The sequence below is a fragment of the Ixodes scapularis genome, unplaced genomic scaffold (genome assembly GCF_016920785.2).
Source record: "Ixodes scapularis isolate PalLabHiFi unplaced genomic scaffold, ASM1692078v2 PGA_scaffold8__174_contigs__length_109621045, whole genome shotgun sequence".
Classification (NCBI taxonomy): Eukaryota; Metazoa; Arthropoda; class Arachnida; order Ixodida; family Ixodidae; genus Ixodes; species Ixodes scapularis.
In genome coordinates, this window is record NW_024609883.1 from 99,985,297 (window position 1) to 100,005,287 (window position 19,991).

The 19,991-nt window shown below is 46.1% G+C and overlaps 1 protein-coding gene across 1 annotated transcript; it reads right to left on the reverse strand.

The window, feature by feature from the left end:
• Nucleotides 1-1,938: 1,938 nt before the first annotated feature.
• LOC115310395 (ribonuclease H1) lies at nucleotides 1,939-19,965 on the reverse strand. The gene is made up of 15 exons (XM_042287076.1): nucleotides 19,527-19,965; nucleotides 19,044-19,165; nucleotides 18,900-18,959; nucleotides 18,737-18,805; nucleotides 17,960-18,071; nucleotides 17,204-17,258; nucleotides 16,361-16,445; nucleotides 14,842-14,966; nucleotides 12,837-12,924; nucleotides 11,072-11,151; nucleotides 10,551-10,702; nucleotides 10,148-10,202; nucleotides 9,676-9,760; nucleotides 6,007-6,131; nucleotides 1,939-2,106 (listed from the first exon to the last, which is right to left on the reverse strand). The coding sequence occupies exons 1-15, from the start codon at nucleotides 19,631-19,633 to the stop codon at nucleotides 2,026-2,028; spliced, it is 1,401 nt and encodes a 466-aa protein (XP_042143010.1). The 5' UTR covers nucleotides 19,634-19,965; the 3' UTR covers nucleotides 1,939-2,025.
• Nucleotides 19,966-19,991: the final 26 nt, after the last annotated feature.

Consider the following 19,991-nt stretch of genomic DNA (forward strand, 5'->3'; position numbering starts at 1 on the left):
GAGGCTTCTCCACCGTCCCCACGGTGCCTGCATTGCGTTCTTTGAGCTAGTTTTTAAGACGTGTTTCGGGGATGTGGTGGAGGCGTTGGGTACTTTGAAGTTAATTACATTAGCAGGCCTGGTTCGGAAAGTTTCGTTGGTTACGTTCAGAATGACCGAAACGACACCAAGAATATAGTCGCCAGGAAAACTGTTTACCACACGCAGTGCGACAAGCAATGCAAGTAACTTTGGGAAAGAATCGCGAGCCGCAGTTGTCTTGGTGCGTGAAGTTGTGGATGCAGCTGGCGCAAAATTATGAAGCAGCCTTAACCAGCTATTAATACAGCAGTGGGGAGCTTCATGTATAGAGAATTTGACAGAGCCTGCAAGGTGGCGTGGGCACAACCATTTTGACACTCTGACAATCCCAGTATTCGCTGTAAAAACCTAAGATTAAAGAAAAAGACACGATCCACAGATTAATTTTAGTTGGTAAAACGACAAATGCGATGCTGTGCAAGGTTTGGATGCCTACTAGTGATGCAAAACTATCGATAAATTGACTATCGATAATTTTTCCAGAACTATCGATAGTCGACTATCGATAGTTTTTCGATAGTCGACTATCGATAGTTTTTCGATAGTCGACTATCGATAGTTTTTTGATAGTCGACTATCGATAGTACTATCGATAGTTTTTCGATAGTCGACTATCGATAGTTTTTCGATAGTCGACTATCGATGGTTTTTACTATACTGGCGACTAACGATACTATCGCTAGTGCTATCGATAGTCTTGCACCACTATAGTCCGTTACAACTCAAGAAGATAAGTCGAGGGTAAGATGGGCCGGGGAGGAGGAAGCAGACGGAACGCTAAAGAGAGAAGGAGGTTTCCCCCTCTCTTCTCCAGCGGTTCGTCTGCTTCCTCCTCCCCGGCCCGTCTTGCCCTCACCCTACCGCTCGCCTCCGCCTTCTTCTTTTTTTGCCCAAACCCCCATCTTCGTCATCACTGAAAGCTGAACCAAAGTTGGGATGGTAAGTGCCTGGGCTAGTTGGTGCCCCGTTTGAAAAAAAAATTAAAGCGATAAATAGACAAGAGGGAGCGACGCAAACTACTAGTGTCGCAAAACTATCCATAGCAAACTGTATACAGTACTATTGATAGGTTTACGATAGTCGACTATCGATAGTTTTCAGATAGTGGATTAACGATAGTTTTCTGATAGTCGACTATCGATAGTTTTTCGATAGTCGACTATCAGTACTATCGATAGTTTTTCGATAGTCGACTATCGATAGTTTTTCGATAGTGGACTATCGATAGTACTATCGATAGTTTTTAGACAGTCGACTATCGATAGTTTTTTTCACTATCGATAGTCAGATTTCTGGCGACTATCGATAGTACTATCGATAGTTTTGCACCACTAATGCCTACCCCAATGCCATCCGTTGGTTCAAGGTCACGCTAAACAAGGCTCCTTTGCAGTTTTTCCATGGAAAGGAAAGCAACTGATTATTGGTATGCAGCTTGATTGAGATCTTCCACAAAAATATCTCACAAAGTGCAGTATTGTGCCTTATGCAATTTACTATCGCTGTCATTTAGGAGCATATCTATAGTCTCTCGTAGGTTAAAAGCAAAAAACCCCGTCAGCTCCACTCCAGCATTCGCTCTGCTAAAGTGGAAAGAATGAAGGGCTTTGCAGGAGGAACTTCTGCAATCTTAACCTATTGCCGACTATACACAATTTCAACGTTCACAGATCCACAGCACAACCGTGCGAGTTTGTCACTTCGCAATTTGTCCGTCGTGCACACAAAAACTGAAAATGGCATTGGCCAGAAGCCCTCTTTAGGGAAGGGCTATAGTGCCAATATTGCTGCTGCACTGTAGGTCTTGCACAGCACTGAAAGGTCAAGTACAGCAGGGACTGTATGAGACTGCAAGGGTGAATGCAAACTGGAGCTTTATTGGAAATACAAAACGTGGTAGGAACTTTCTGGAAGCAAACCGCGATGGTCAACTTGTGGCGCTGCTTAGCGACGGCCTATGGCCGCGTTGGCCAGACGGTCAGCCGCCTCATTGCCAGGAACGCCACTGTGAGCTGGCACCCGGTCCTGAAACGTAAAAATGCCCTGCCCATCAGTTGGGAACACCACATCATATTGGCCTTGTACATCTTGCAACTTGTGCATGAATGCATGCCATTTGCAGCTTGTGGGTGCCATCGTCTTGATACAGGTGTGTGTAGACTGCCTAAAGCGGAGCGCAAGGCCGCACGGATTGTGGCGACGTCGAAACGCCAAGCTCAGATTGAAGGACAGTGAGTAGATCTACCCACAATGACGTCTTCCTACTGTCCTTAGATCAAAGCCAATCAGAGCTCGACGTTTCGACGTCACCACAACCCCAAGGAAGCAGACAAACTTGCGCTCCAAACAGTCTCACTATACTTGGTTGCAAGTTAAGAAAAGCTGGGCAAGTTCCATGCACAAAGCCCTCCACTCTTTCCACTGTAACAGAGCGACCACCGCAGAGGAGAGTCCACTGGCCACTTCAGAGTGGAGGGCCTTGTGGGCACAGCTTGTCCTGCCTTTCTTAACCTGCAACTGTGTAATACACGTCTAGATTTGCCACCAACCACACTAGTGCCCTGCAAAGCTTTTCCCACCCATGATGTCCAGATTGGCTTTCAAAGCACGGCTGCTTTCGAATGTGTACAGCAAATGAAGTTGCAACAAGGTATAGTGAATGAAGCCTCGAACTCATTATTTTCCTGCGTCGTACGGATGCAGACTTCCGCGTAAATCCGAGTTCTGGGAAATGCAGTCTGCAACTCGTGCTTATAGGCAGCTTGGGGAAACGAGCTGGACCATGCTGATAAAGACTGGTAAGCACACAATGTGCAATAGGCCTTCTAGGGAAGAAACGGTACACCCTAGCGAAGATTCATTTTTATCTCCGACACGCGATGCAAGATGGAGATGGTTCTACAATACTGAAAAGGCAGTGAAGTGCGCAAGTTCATTCACGTGCTACGCGAATGAGCTAGCTCTTTGCATAATCCGAACCACCGAGCCTGGATAGCTCGGTCGGCAAAGCACTTTGCTCACAATTTCACGGTGGCGAGTTCAAATCCTGCAGGGAAACCTTTTATGTGGTTCCCTATGAGCACAACACTTTTTGGTGTCGTTACAAACGAGCTTTACAGAACTCCATAAAAATCGGCTGACAAAACATACTCTGCATTAAAAGTGAGTACAGATCAGCAAAACTTTGCGGGGAACGGGAGCATGAGCTGAAATGACTGGCTGCACCTTCTGATGGTGTGTTGCCACTCTCAAGACCCTCTTTGCACATGCTCTTCCTTTTGTGTTCGCAGTCTTTTTTTTCCACTCACTTTTGTCCAAAAATGTGCACGATAGCAGGGACTGCCACAAGGTGCCGAGAGATATTACCTGAAGCATGCAAGTTCCGTCACCCATCACAGTGGCCGAGGCAGACGCGCGGCAGGATGGCCGACAAAGCGGCACCTTGCGCAGATCCCAGTTACCTCGCCACGTCGGACGGAAGCACGAGTAAAAAAGACAACTGTGAGTTCGAAAGGAAGCGCATTCAAGAAGCATGAATGTTGGGAGTGTCCACGCGCCATTGGAAGGCGCAGCTAGTCATTTCGGCTAGTGCTCCTGTGCCCCGCAAACTTTTGCTGCCGACTGCACATCTATAGAGCCATCAGGCAATGAAACAGTTCTCAATTCAAGCAACTCCAAACATCAGCTACCAAGCAAAAGTTTGAACATTCAAGCACAGCATGCTAACATGCTTTCAAAGATAAAAGAAAAGCGTTTTGTCCAGTCTTCAGTCTACATGTTGCTTTCCTTTTGTCCCGGTAACTTACCGGCGCACTCCAATTTGTTGAGTTTATCTGTTCTTTCTCAGTCGACCTACAGCAGTTTACATTATTTGGCAACACATGCCATACTTTTCATTGTAAATTTAAGGTGCTGCATGAGCGCGACAGCTTTAACTGGGCTCAAGCTACGTTAAATAATTGTGCAGTGTCTTAATTTGAGATGGAAGCCAAAGTCCGAGATCTAAACTTGCATTTCTAACCAAACCGCACCCCCCGAGTTGCCTCACGGTTTCGCTTGTGGTGCACACTCTTCCGTTTGTCTCTTTAAAGAACACATGCAAAGGAAAAAAACATTTTTTTTTAAAACAGCTTAAATGAAAAAAGGATGTCAGAAACCGATTTTACAACAAAGAAAAATTTTTTTTAGAGCTATACATGATGAAAAACAGCCTCAGAAAAACAGGGACGAAGAACGAGTAAAGACAGGATAACGGCTAAGTGCACAAAGAAGCACAAAACACCGTTTGTGACTTGCACAACGGGTGTCGTCTACCGAATACCCCTATCTTGAGCTATATCTACGGCGCTATACAAATTTGTAGTTGGCGCCCGCGGGCGCCGTGGAAAAGTGGCCCTTATTTGTCACGTGGTGCTTGCGCTCTTTCGGAAGCTTCTTATGGCCTCTAAAAGTAACTTATTAATCTTAGTTTGAAGTATAAGAAAATACTAAGAATAATAAGTAACTTTTAGAGCCCAAAGGAAACTCCTGAAAAAGTGCAAGCATACGTGATAGACCTGTGCGCCGGTCAGATGACGGCGGCGGCGCCCCGAAGCAGTCAAACTTGTGTGGCGGCGACGGCGTGGAGAAACGCGTTGAAGTGGCGTCGCACAACGCTCAGTTTGCGGCGGCGGCGCGTGGGCCTACCACGTGACCAGTGGCGGCTCCCACGGGTGCCAACTACAAATTAGTTTTGCGCCGTAAATATAGCTCTAACTTTTTTTTTTCTTTGTTGTAAATTTGTTTTATAATATTCTTTTTCCATCTAGCCTGTTTAAAAAAAAGTTTTTTCCCTTTGCATGTGTCTTTTAAAGGGGCACTGACACCCCAAAGGTCATATTTCTTTTTCCTGTCTAAAACAATGCAAGTTGTAGTCATAGACGTGCAAAAAAATACCGCATCGCGAAAATAAAATTTTCCATGCACTCATGCGTCTTTTTATTTTTGGCATTCTTCTCTCCCGCTCCTCACCTCCTCGCTTCTTTTGATTTCTGACATCAAAAATCATGAAATTTAGAAGCCTTGTAGGCGACATTTTATAACATTTAAAACAGCAATCGTAAAACATGTTTTTAACGCAATTGCGAATGCACTACGGCCTTTCTTTCTGAAATGCCAAAAATCGAAGTCCGTTGTGATGTCACCTCCTGGATTTTTATCCTCCCTCAAAAAAACATGGCGGTGCCCGACGGATGTAGCAGAGGGTGATCAGCGAGTCGGGGAATCGGACGAAGTGGTCGTTTCTAGGTGCCAGACGACCCCTCAGACTTCGAAAAGGAAATTGTCAAAACAACTGGGTTTGGTGTCTGTGTATCATAGTTTCGGTTGCGACACTGCCGGGGCAGCGTCGTCTGCTCGAAGCGATAGGCAGCACGGCACGCACGAAGGAAACCGGTTTCCCAATACGCCGGCACCGTTCTCTCCCACTCCTCACTTCGGGTTGCGGAGACACGTCTCGGAGCGGAGGCACTAAAGAAATTCGACTCACAGGACCCCTCAATATTTGACGTCACTCCACTGAGTGACTATTTGACGTCGCGGGAACTTCAAATTCGGCATCTGGAAATTGTTTTTTTACTTCACAAATACTGAATTCCCATGTTTCGAATTTTGAGGGTAATGTCCAGGCATCGTTTTCAATCATTTCGCGTAATAGAAAAAATATGATTTTGATATGTCAGTGCCCCTTTAAACTCTTGTTGTCTGCAAATGTATGACAATTTAATCCAACTTCTGCGGTGCTCTGCACCACAATAGTTATTTGTGTATTCTCTTGTGCAGCCAATCAGCACACTGTCAGAATTACTACAGCAACTAGAAGGTCTGAAGGCTGCAACAGTTGAAAATCCGTCCAGCAACCCAACAGCGATGGAGGCACTGACGCACCCATGTTACATTGAGGCCTTCCGAAGCTCTCTGGAGGTCTTGAAAGTCCGCCTTGTTCTTGACAGTCTCACCCGTGGAAGTCTTCCAACCATTTTTTTCCCAGTTTCCCATCCACTGGGTTGTGCCTTAAAGAAAGTGACAAGTTACAGATAGACCTCAATGCGACAAACAGGAGTCACTGTAATAAAGAGATCTGAATATGCCAGTAGACCCAAGCACCAGGGAGAACACTGCAAGTGTAGTTACAAGCGCTGGCATCTGCTATGGTCTTCTTTTTAAAGAAAAAATCTAATACAAATGGATCTACGGGACATACTTTCTTTATAGCCGATTCGCTGACTGACCGAATCACCATTTTCATCCACAGTCCGTGCACCATGTGGCCGTCACGTCACCGATTCCTGCGATCTGTGCCTCGTCCGTGGACTGATAAAGTCGAGCGCCTTTTCACTCGCGGATTTTCGGCAGGAGATTGACTTGAAAAGCGTATAGCCAAAACAGTGTTTTGGAGAAGCAAATGCATCTTTTGGAGCAACCAAAACAGTGTTTTGGAGCAGCAAAAGTGGCTTTTGGAGCAGTCAAGACAGCGTCTCGGAGCAGCAAAAGTGGCTTTTGGAGCAGATATTCTTAGAACAATAAAAATTTGTTTTAAGTGATGTACAAACAAAGGGCACTTTGTGTTGTGTTGTGTTCTGATATGACATGTTGTGACGGAACTCGCTGCCTGTGTTTTTACTGCTGAGGCATCCTACAATCGTACAGTGCTTTAGGCATTGCCGAGCTATATCAAAACCGAAACCATGCCACTCCGCTCTGTCGCCAAACGATTCCCAAAATTGTATACAAAATGTAACTGTCTGGCATACGACAAAAAAACAGGCCAGCGGCGCATGCTTGCCAGGCTGCCAAACAAGATACAAGTTAAACACACACACGAAAAAAAAAAGAACTTGAGCACATTGATGGAAGACATCGCGGGCCATGGTTAAAACTTTCTTGGAGCGCTTTGTGCAACGACTGAACTCAAGACAAACAAATGCGCTGTGCAGGTTCTGTGTGCAGACATTGCCTTCTTTGCTTTAGCTCGCTTCTCTTCACCAACTTTCTTTCGCGGCAGTCCCTCTCACAAAGTAACTCGTGCCGCGCAAAAACGTGGTTTTGTTCCACAGCATTATGGCATGGCTGGCACCCTGCACACTAGCGTCAAAACGCCCGCACATGCCCGCGTCTATCGCTGAAGAAAATTTAAAGATGAGAGACGAGATTCCCGAGATGACAAGAGCGTGAAACGCGAGACTGTAAGAAAAACCATGCAAGACCGGATGGACGATTGATGCAGGGTACTTTGTGTTGGGCGGTTGCTTACGCCACCTAGCTCACGCATGCTCAATTACGGTTCTCAGTTTAGTTTCGGTTTTGAAAAGCGACCGAAATTGGTCCTTCGGCACAGGCTTGGCACAGAATACCCATATTTTGGCAAAATGTAGCATAATGTAGCAGGGTTAGCCCCTTGGCGCAGTTCGGCGCAGCAATCGCATCACTGCAAAAATGGTGCATCATAGTGTTTTGTGCATTCGCTGGTTCATTTTGTCGTGCGATTCTTGGTTGCACATGTGAAAGAAACTTTGCCCGGCTGACACAACGCAAGTTCCGGTACTCCTCCGGGTCTGTATCATCCTTTCACCAAGCAAGACCTTTCTTGTAGCTGTGGTGTACTTCAGTGTTGTGCATGAGCGCATGAAGACAACTCCAAGCTTTCCTCCACGATTCCAGGACTTTGTCGTTTTAATGCCGAAGCCGTCTTGAGCAGGGCCATACCTGTGCCACTGTCATGCCTTGGGTTAGTAAAGCTAGTGGCACTTTGTGCAAAGCCTGTTCTGTCTTGACCTGTACGTAACAGTTGTGTCAGATTTATCGCGGTAGCACACGTTGATTTCTCTCTTGGACAATGATGCGATGTTGGAGTTTTGCGGCACTGTGGGGTGGCAAACAGATTCGGTCCGTCCTCGCTGGCGTCTGCTCGTCGTCTCCCTCGTGGGCACGAGCTTGAGATGGACAAACCGTGGCCTGTCGTCAGGTGATCAGTCCGTCGTGTGAATCGGCCATTAATGCCTTAAAAGGCCTCCGACACGCAAAAAAAAATTGTTTCACTATAGAGGTGCGTAGTTTTTTTTATAAAAATAGAAATACGAGGCCCAATTCAAAGTTCCCGCCAGTGCACTGTGATGTAACAGTGTACCGCAAGGTGTCGGGGCGGTCAGAAGGGAGGCATCGGCGGAAGTCACGTGAGTTGTATCCCTCCTCGAGCTTACCGCGAGCGCATGTAATATTTTTTAAATATTTTTGTTGTTCTCTGCACCTCCACGAGCGATCCAAGCAGACAATGTTTCCTTTATCTGCTTTTCATCGCTTAATGTTGCTGTAAAGGTAGAAGAAGAGGAGTCGGTGAATTGACGTGATCAACTACAATGCCTAGAAGGTGCTGTGTGAGGGACTGTCCCGGTATTTCAGCAACTGAAGAAGAGATCACACTGCATGCTTTCCGAGGGACGGCAGGCATCTTCAGCCTGGAGAGTATACGATGATTCGACGACCTCGATGTCTGAACCTTCAGCAATGCAATTGGGCGTGTCGTACACAAGCAATCCTAATTTCTGCGAGCGTTCTAAAAATTTTTTTTTGAAGACTTGATAGCTTTTTTTGCACCCAGTATAGCTCTGTATCATAAAATTAATCGCATGCACTCGTACACTGGCTTGTGCTCGCAACGCTTTCATCATTGACCTTACTGATTCTTCGTCCTCAACTTTTGCAGCACGCACATTAATCAACGGTGGAGCGATAAAAAGCTAGTGGAACTGAAACTTTGTTTTCTGCAATCGCTCGTACAAAGAGCAGAAAAAAAAAAGTCTTAGGCACGGTCATGGAGAGCACGAGGAGTGAAACTCACGCGACTTCCTGCGAACCCACTTTTAGTGGCGTAGGTCGATGCCTCCCTTCTGACCGCGCCGACACCTTGCGGTACACTGTTACGTCACAGTGCACTGGCGGGAACTTTGAATTCGGCCTCCTATTTCTATTTTTATAAAAAAAAACTACACAACTCTTTAGTGAAACAATTTTTTTGTAATGTCCTGACATGCAATTTCAACGCCTAGCACAATATTTTTTTTTTTTTGTGTCAGAGGTTTTTTAATTTATCAACTGGGGCAAGTGTGCCTACATTCGCAGAATTCTCCTTGGTGCGCAGGTAATTTTAGGAAAAGCCTATTTTTTCACATTCACACGCTCCGAGGGTGGATAGGGCCATAATCCCATTTATAGCATCTTTGATTAACCCAGAATATTGTACTAACCATGCTTATAAAAAGAATTTCTAGTTTGATGAAACAAGGTCACCTACACAAGTATCGGTTAATACAACTGTGGTGGGTTAGACTTTAACTCCACAAGTGCTTGTGGGCTCAAATAACCAAGACAATCAAAAGCATGGGGTATCCTCAAAATTCAAGGTCAAACGGGATGATCCCTAAACAGGCTACAGACCATTTTCTGCGAAACATCATTCTGTGGATGATCCAGCAAATTGTGTAATTGGGAAGCCATGCTAAAGTAACCGCAAAAAACGTGTTCAAGCGCGCACTTAAGATTGGAATACACAAGGCTTACCCTTTACAAGGAAGTCGCTGTCCGTGTGAACAGTCACGTTTCGCCCGCCCTGTTCTCTCACTTGATACAAGGCCCGAGTGGCAGCCTTTGAATGCAAATAAGACGTTTAAAAAAGGTGTTCAACAACAGTAGCAGTGCAGCATCAAAACAGGACGACACCAAAAGAAACAACAAAGGTCCACAAGCACCAGACAATTTCCTGCAGGGTGGCTTCAATAAAAATCAAACCGAAACAATCCAAATGCAGTCGGCAAGCATTGAAGCGACGGGAGACAAATGTACATTGTTTTCGGAGCGGCAACAAGCAAACATTGTGATCAGCTATGCTTCGTGGCTGATCACAATGTGCCAGTTACCAATCATTTGACGATTCGGGGCAATCCCTGCCATCTCACCACAAAGAATAGTAAGCATATTACTACAGCACAGGTATTGTGAAAAAAAAAAGAAGTTCTGAATGTTGAAAACATACTTGGATCTCGGCACGGTTGTTGGTTTGACGCCCAGGCAGCGGTTCACTCACATTCCTGCAGTGTCAGATACAACATCAGTGGTGCTTAACTGCTCCAAGATTAATGAACCCCTCTACGAGAGATGTACACAAAGTGTGGAGACAGATAGGTCAAAAAACGATGGAAGCTCCCACGTCTGAAAGATTGCAGTCGAAGTTATGCAGTATATGGGTATGTATACACGACATACTTTAGGTTGTAAACTTTGATGCACAAAAATTAATTGCATGCCTAAAATGCAAAAAAAAAAAAAAAAAAAAAAATTGTAGCATGAAACGAAACAGCACTAGCTTATCAAGTTGTGAAGCGACTGCATGCATTCAGAATAACCAAAGCATTGTATTCAGAACGCGGTTTGCTCACATCGGATGGTTAGGGCCCCAGTAGACGCCGATGCCGGCACGGGGGGTCCCGTTGTAACCTCCGTTGTTGGAGCATGCTCCGTCCGTATACACGTGGTATTCGCCTTCAGCACCCCTACGAGCCATCTTGATCCTTGATCTTGATACTGGTGACTAAGAAGAACCACACAATGAATAGGCGTGGGCGCGACCATTCGAAACCATTTCTTCACGTCGCGCGACGTTTAGCAAATGGAGAAATAGAGAATTTGATGTTGGAGATGTGGGTAAATATCTTATATACGCAAGCTTTTTCACGGAACTAAGCTTAAAATAGGTTTTCCCGAAACGAATGCATTTGTTTTCTTTTGGACTGTAGTGCCAGAGACGCTGAGGCGTCGTCGTTCCAGAACGCGGAGGAAACGGCTGTGTCAACGCGGACATGTGCATTAGATTCGTGCGGCAGGAAGGAGAGATTACCACACATCTGCCGGGACGTTTAATTTTCTGTAATTATTGCCAAGAGACCGACCGCAGGCTTACCAAAAACCGGCTACTTCGAAGAGCGCGCGAGGACAGCGTCAGAGTGGTCAGAGTTCGTGATCGTGGGACGCGAGAGTGCACTCAAAGCACAAAGACCTAGCCTAGGACCAGGTCAACACGGCACTCTTGACGCTCTTCTTTCCTTGATCATCTAGTAGGAACAAAACTGATCATACTAATATCTGATAATAATTTTGGCTAGCGCTGTATTAAATCAATGAATTCGCTTAAACATAATAAGGAGTCGTTCGTTTCCTAGGTGTTCGAAACCGAAACTAAATGATAGACCTTAGTGTGTCTTGTTTCACTTGTTTAGTGGGTGGCAGGGATGCGATAATGTTTATTCCCCGTGTAAGCACACAAACCTCATGTTTTACGCTTAAATTCTTGAGGTTGTGAGGAATGTTGCACATATCATGAAATGTTTGATTGATTGGCGTCTCAGTCTTTGTGAAATACAAAGAATTCTGTTATTTAATCCTGTGCATGATAAACACTGAAATCAGAATTCACAGTTGGAGGCTACATTTTATTTAATTTCGGTTCTTTTCACAAAGGACAATTAGCTTCCTTCACATCCATCCATTTCCAACAGATTTTGAAAGGGTTTTTAAAGAAAGTTTTTCAAGGACTCCAAATTTCCCACATATGCATTCTCACAACCGACTGAATACATTTGCGAAACATCTTAAAAAAAAATAAAAAATAAAAAAAAAAAAATAATAATAAATAAATAATAATAAATAAAAAGAAAACTGCTGGGAAACGCGCAAACAATCTGATTGGGATACGCGGGTTGAAAAATTAATTTTACGCGAAAAATGTTTTTTTTTTTTTTTAGAGGAATATTGACGGCGAGAGATTTATTTGAAATTCTACGCACAAAGTCCATGACGTTACGGAATGGTCGTTCACTCTTTCCACCTCTCCTTCGCGCACTCTAAATGCCGCGAGAAAAAAGTGGGAAGGAGGTGACTACCGACAAAAGTGCGTCTCGCGCCGTCAATATTGCTCTTTTCTTTTTTTTTTTCTTCTTTTCTTCTTTTTTTTTTTTTGCGTAAAATTAATTTTTTTTTTGACACGCGTGTCCCGGTCAGTGTTAATTTCTTTTTTTTTCCGGAGGTTTAACAACAACGAAACTCCTCAAAAGTCTTTTCCAAGAGTGGTCTGTTTTTGCTGTGGCAATCACCATTCCAATTTCAACTATATCCACTAAAAAGCCAGAAATCCTCCTATTGTCTATGTGGGCATAATCATCAAATGCATCTACCGAGCGCTCTATACTCCGCGACAACTTTTCTTGGCAATGCAGTGGAAGGTACAGGCCCGCGTCCCCTCTCCCATTTTGAGAGTGCGCGTGCTCTCCTCCTCTCCCCAGAAATGGGGGAGGAGGAGAGCCTGCCTATGCTCAAAATGGGAGAGGGGACGCGGGCCTGTACCTTCCACTGCATTGCCAAGAAAAGTTGTCGCGGAGTATAGAAATTGCAGCGGCAGATCTACACATAGCTGAATACTGGCGTGAAACACTTTCAGTGCTGAATGCTGTTTCCAGATGCTGAAGACTGTTCAGCCTCGTGGAATGGTAAGATTAGAAGCATCACACTGGAGCCGGCTTACATGAAAATCGACCGTAATTTATTGTTACAAAAGTGTCCGGAGCTAGAATCGGAGGACGACGACGACAATGGACAATGGAAAGAGGTTCTTCTTTTCTTTTTCTCTTTCCTTCTGCGGCATCTTCTTCTTGCTGAAGAGTCGCGTTAGCCTGGAGGTAGAGGGAGGCTCAGGGCTGCCACGGCCAGACGGTCTGCCTCCTCGTTTCCCAGAATGCCACTGTGACCTCGCACGTGGACCTGAAACAAGGAACCAAGGGTGCATTCTTTGTTCGACACATATGCCTTGGTTCAGGAACCTAGGAAAACACCTAGGTTCCTCGGTGTTCCCCAGAATACTCTTCTCGAGCTCCCAGATTTCCCAGTCGTCCTTGCCCTCAAGGAAAGCGTCTTCCCAGCTAAAGCAGATCTGGATCATGCATTAACGCATAAATGCAGACGACAGTGCAGCCATCCATTATTGCAGACGGCAGTGCAGATGGCGTCTAAATTGCATCGGCCCTTGAATCCAACATTTGTGTACATGACTTGTCAAAATATAGGGGGGAAAACGTTAATGTACGTCCAATATTTTTTTATGAATAGGTGGAAACACAAAATAGGCTCCAAAACGGTTGTTCCACATTCATTCTGACCTTATTGGAGAGGAGATTGAGAAGTGATGATGCTCCCCAGCGGCCACCTCGGCAACTAACGCTATGCGGCCAAACAAAACCTTCAACCGCATTCATTAGTGCATTCGCTGCCATAGAAGACGACAACGCCATTGCGGTGTCTGTGTTTTTGTGAATTATTTGCAAAACACGCACATCAATTTTCAGTTACCCTGCCCCTTGCGACAATCATGGACGACATCGGTGAAAGCAAGCGGTGTTCATCGAAGGAGAAGACGTGCTCAACTGCGATGTCATCAAGTGCAAGTCCGCATCGTTGCATACATGCTGCAGTCCTCCACGCTGCATATACCCGGTTCAAAAACATGCTTCGAGCACTGCGGTACGTGCAAGTGTGCACCATATTGCAAAAAAAACAAAAATGCAGAATGCACAGAAACAATGCGGCGTACGCTAGGTGAGTGCTGGCTTCGGAGTTCGACTATACATGGCCATCACACTGTAGACGCGAATCTTGGCACCCCGGCAGACATAGTGGCTCGAGCACTACCCATACTTCATTTCACCGTAACTCGACAAAGAGCAAATTCTACAGCCCCTTAACGTCAATCGGAGCTACAAAGGCGAAGCATATGACTGCCGTTACGAAAAATACAGGAACGAGAGCGTAACCCAAGCACATAGAGAAGAGGGAAAGGAGGAACTCGCACTCTTACCCAAACCCTCTTTTGAGTGTTTCGACATGGCCTTTCTCCCCGTAGAAGACTAGCCCGTCACTGGAAATTCATGCAGAAGCGGCCTTCCTTTCTTTCCCGCCCGTGGCTTTGACAGCACTGTGTGCAACTACTGAGATATAGTCACGTGTCCCCCTCCGACAAGCTAACTGGCCCACTGGAACCGTAGCCTTCGCTTTTTGCCAAGTTACGGTGAGGTAGGGCATAGCTATGGACCGACAGATAAATACGACTGAACCCTTTGGATCGGGCAGTAGCTTGCGCCACCTAGCAAGTGTTTAATTGTGAGGGCAGTCTGGCGCCGACTGCTGGCAACAAGAACACTCGCTCACTTCATTGTTTGTGTAGCTGTGAATCGACAGATGAATACGGTTGAGCCCTTCGGGTCGGGCAGTAACTTGCGCCACCTAGCACGTGTTGAATTCTGAGAGCCACCTGGTGCTAATTGAAGACAACGAGAACAAAAAAAAATTGGGTTGTGTGGTATGTTTATACAGCCTAGAACTTGGTCTGCCTCACAGGGGCGACGAGTCTCCCAGCTGTAGATGAGCAATTTAGCCAGTGCAGTACAACCGCTAGCCTGGGGTCTTTAATGTGCACCACGCAGTAGTGATACACGACCGCACGCCGGTACGATGCTCATCCAGATCGAAACGGGCAGGGGTGGGGATTGAGCCCAGGATCCCTGGGTTCTGCAGCGCGAGCTTTCGCTCCACGTGCTCCGAGCTGGTGTGCGCTAGACCACTCGGCCACCGATCCCCCAACAACAACGAGAACACTGAGTTAGAACACCGTCATTGGTCACTCACCCACTTGACCCTGAGGCCCTCTGCGGCCTTGAGAAGTTCCAGGAAGTCCTCTTTGTTCTTGACCGCCTGGCCGTCCGACAGCTTCCAGCCCCTCTTGATCCAGCCGTCCATCCACTTGGTCACGCCTCGAGGGAAAGCCATGCGTGCAGGTTTGGAATGCGGCACATTCAGCATTTTCTTTGAGTTGACTAAGACAGCGTGCTCTGGGCACACCAAACCGAGTTTTACTTTGGGAGTAGCAGGCAGTCCACTACGCTGATGAACTGAAGCCTAGCAACATGTGGAGTGATGGGTTGAATTTATAAAGAATATTTAATGCTTGTAAAAAGAAATACTATTAATGGTGTGCTATATTACCATGCTTTCCGGTCTACGTCTATAAGTCACACCTCCGCAGTTAAAGTCCACACTTATAGATAAAATGCACATAGGTCATACAGTTGCATAAAAGCACACCAGCAGAAACTTGGAAAGAAAATGTGACTTGTACACCAGAAAATATGGTAGCTCTATTCTAATATTTACTTGCATCAGCAATCACTTACAAGATAAAGACATCTGTTTTATAAAGGGGACTTATGATGTTATATGATGTAGTATGTTCATTGATTATGGAAATAGACAAAACATACTGCTAAGAGATTGTGCACTAAAATAATGTGTTTACCTGTAGAATATCCTGTATACATATAATATCAAATTTGGTAGTAGTCATACTTACTAGCACGTGCTCCGATTTGACAAAAAGGATCCATCACTGGCCATTGGTTATGAATTCTGACCCTGTGTGTATTGCCATACATATTGTGTTTCTAACAAGAAAGAAAGAAAATTCATCCTACCAACAAGCATGCGACATGAACGCATGTCGTGTCGGCGGCAGTTTTGTATAACTGCCACACTCGGCGTCAACTTTTCTGTGCTGCGCTGTCAAGGCCGGCATAGTTTCCAGAGTGCTCCGACGCCGTCCAAGCTGCTTGTGCGAGCGAGAAGCAAGGCGAAGCCGCGCGTCACACTAGTCTCAACAACGTAGCACAACGAGGTTGATGAGGAGTATAACAGTTAGCGGTCACTCGAAAGAGGTGGAGCACGAGACAACGGTTGTCTTTAAATAATTTTCGAGCGCTTCCGTTGTAATTACAATCAATGGGTACCGTATTTCCTGGGCTATAGTCCGCAGGGGCAAAATTCGGGATCAAAAATAAAAGATGATGCTTAGATTGTCCGTACGCCATGCATAGTCCACAACTGGCGCTTAGACGACACGAAAATCTTCGAATGTCTGCTTTCTTAGCTCCCAAGCAAGCTTGTATTACACATAATTCATTATTAACATACTCTTTCACTCATAAAATCCGTCGCATCTCGTCATAATGAATGATACTGCTAAGATTTCAACTTTTAAAGATGTATAGCCTGCGGACTATAGATGCGGTACTTCTTTTCTATCGGCGATGCGTACAAAACTAATTGCTACAATTGCGAGGACGTGGACCGAGCCTGCCGTCGTGCCACTCACTGTTGATGAGGAAGGAGCTGTCGGTGTAGATGGTGACATGCCGTCCGCCAAGACTCTTGACCTGTTGCAGTGCCCGTACTGCTGCCTACGGGGCCATATTGACATTGAGAGAGGCGAAAACACAACTGTTACTAGCATGGAAAAGCGAGGCAATCCACATCCTTCCCATTCCTAGATGCTGTCAGCTCGCTCGTTTAGGCTCTCACATTAGAAACTTCGAATGCTACTGGCTGACCTCAGTTGTACAACATAAAGTAAACGCCGATCGTTGTTTCTGGCTTTCCACTCTCAACGAGTAAGCGGCAAGCAACCTGCTGGAAAAGAGTCAAAGTACAGGCTAGCTGGTGGAAGTCAACCATTTCGTCGTTTACCCTGAGACTGGGTTTTTTTTTGAAGAGCAGAAGAAACAGAAAAAACAGACAGGTCTGTTTTTTCTGTTACTTCTGCTCTTCAAAAAAAAAAACAGTCTCAGGGTAAACGACGAAATGGTTAACCTGCCGGAATTGTTTTTTCTTGCGTGCCGCTTGATTCGAAGTCACTTGCTCTACGGGCCAGGTGGCGTAACGTGCAAACCACGAGATTCTATCGAACATCCAGATGCTAGATTAAGAGTGTATTGGAAGAAAGTAAAACCTGATATCCCACGCATTAAGTCGGAAAAATCTTACTGGTTGGCACACATTAATCTCGCACCAACCAGAATGCAGCTGTTCTTGAGAGACGCCAGGTTGCTTTATGCACAGCTCGAGTGACTCGTCAAAACAGCTTACGTGTATAAATTACCTCGAAATCTTGTAACCAAACTGGCAATCAGTAAGCTCAAACGTTCCAGTTGTGACTCACGTGGATCTCTGCGCAGTTGTTGGTCTGCCGCCCCGCCAGCCGTTCACTGATGTTCCTGCACGTGTTGCAAAAGCATGCGTGCCAATCTCAGACACTCGACAATCCTAGAGCCTTGCGTCTCATTGAAAGCCGTATTCTGATCTATTCAACGACTCGTTCATGCGCGTCTCGTAGCGTCTCGTACGAAAAACCCTGAAACCAGAAGAGGTTGCATTCAAAGTGCAGCTATCAACTGCCCGCATGGGTGTACACTGCTCCAACGTGTGTCATTATGCCGCTCCGTCATGCGCGTCGGAACAACGTGCTGCATGGCTTCTAGCCGACTTGCGATTGGACCTCACAGCCTGTAGCTCCGACCGTAGGGGCAGGCCAAATAGTGACAAGGAGAATGAACTAACAAACTATAGGGGGTGCTTCGTCCAGCTTGTTTTCCATAGAGCTCGGTGTTCACAGGGCCTGTGGACTCGATTCTTCACGTCATCTCCTCAATCAAGCGCGAGACACTGACTTCAGCATCTAGCGTTCAGCTGGGACTTCTGTTCAATCGGTGCTCCGCCGATCCAAGACGAGTCGCGGCCAAACGCGGACGCAGCATTCGGCTACGTCAGCCGAGGGCCGTGTCGGAAACACAGACAGATCATTCGTTATCGTTGTCCCTTCGGATTTAAGTCTGCTAGTCGGCTGCTAGGGGCGCGTCAGTTGGATTTTCTTGCCAATGAAAGACGTTAAGCTTCACGAAGAGAGGGATGTCCTTACATGGGATGGTTGGGCCCCCAGTAAACACCGATGGCGGCTCTCGGGGAGCCGGTGTGGCCACCGTTGTTGGAACACGCGCCGTCTGTGTACACGTGCAGCATGTCGTCTGGGTCTGCGTAGTGAAACAGTGCATGCAAATAGAACAGAAAAACGTGACAAATTAGGTTGCTCGAACTGGAAAGATAAGGAACAGCGCACGTGAACTGCAGTCACTAAAAGAACAGAGGTGTAAAAGACAATAAAAGAGAAACGCGCACCGCGTGCGAGAGCTTTCAAGCTGCAACGTTTTTTTTCTTCTAAAGACATAACTCGAAGATAAGTGTTGTTGTAAGCTGAAAGCTTCTTACGCATGTCTGTTTTCGTCCCTCTGCATTTCACACCTCTGCTCTTGTTGCTTTTTGCCAACAGATTTGTTGTGGATCTTTTGCCGCTGCTCACCTGATACATACACTGCTAACGACACTCGCGAAGGAAAACTTCTGTCACGTGGACATAACATGCCGCCAATTGTTAGGTACACCCTGTTTATGTGCATTCTGCAAGTGTGTCGATGTGTTACGTGAACGAGTTATCAGAACTTTGAGAGCTCGAAAGGCCTGTTGCATTAAGGAATAAAGAAAGAAGCGTGATAAGACAAGTTTTTGGGAGATAATATCTGCGTGAATCAACGACGTAGTCACTGATAGAGTGAGAATGGTGGGATTTGTCTTTTGAACGCCATGGCACTGCAAGCCGCAATGTCAACACAATCACTGTCGTGGGTCGAGTTTGACATACCATTGACATCGGCAGCAATGCTCAGCTTGCGAGATTTCCCACTCCCCAGGTCTTGCGGCTGGTCGAAGTCTAGGGAACAAAGGGAGAATTTACGCTCAGACCCTAGTCACCACTTTCCCCGAATCGCATCATCTGCCTCCTCTCTCAGCTCTGTTCGACTTACCGTGTTTTCGCTTTCTGCAGTCGACCCTCCCGACAATGTGGCTGCTTGCCCCACATACCGCTGATCAAAGGGTGAATTAACAGAAGCAAGTTAGCAGTCTATACGGCAAGATAAGATGATGTAACAATTGAAATGTCGGCTCACAGTGTCCCAGCGTCACTTCGCCGAGGGGGTCGCTGTTGACGAAGGCCCATGCTTCTTCCTCGGTGCTGAACTTCTTGAAGCTCGGGCGCGGATATCCTTTAACCTGGCTTTCGCACTCAGGCCTGTGAATAATGAACTTGTTGTTCGAGCAATCGACGAGTGACGTTTTAACACCACAAACGCTCCCGACCTGTGAAATTTGGCCTGGTGAGAAGGAGGCGAATGTGTCTGAGGGCTCAAACGAACAAAACATCGGTCGCTACCACAAGAAAAACCGCGACAGATGGTTCGAGCTTGGAAAGGATCGATTGTTGAATGAAACAGCGGAAGGCAAGAGATAATGAGGCGATAATCGAGTCTCGTATAATCTGGCCAGCGTCTTCTTTTGTCGTTGGCTGTCACAGACTCTAGGATTTCGAAAACTGCTCTCTTCGAAAAGCGATTTCAAGAGTTGGGACGGAAGAAAAAAAGCAGGGACCTTACCATGAGAGAAAGACGCCTCTATTTCGGCCGTTTCGGACGGCATAGTAGAATTGTCCTTTCTTGGGCATTGCGGCGCATAAACCAAGCAGCAGTGGTCGCAGAAGCATACACTTTTTCTTGTGTGTCTGTGCGTAACGACGTTTCGGCGTCCCCTCCACACAAAAAATGTCAACAAACGAAGCGATGCTGGTGGGGGGGGGGGGGGGGGGGGGGGGGATGCTGGACAACCAAAAATATTGAAAGAAAATCGTGAATGTTTCTCACTAAATACTACCATGGCCGCTCGAGCTTTTCATTTGCTTTTCAAGCGATATGGCCACATCGGTCACGAATACGAGTACACTGCGGTTCAACTTGCATAAATATCCCTTTCTATAAATCAAGCGGAGGGATTTTAAGAGTTATCTTAGTTTTTGAGAGGATTAAACGCGGAGTTTCGAAGGTTGGGGTAGGTTTTACTAGTGA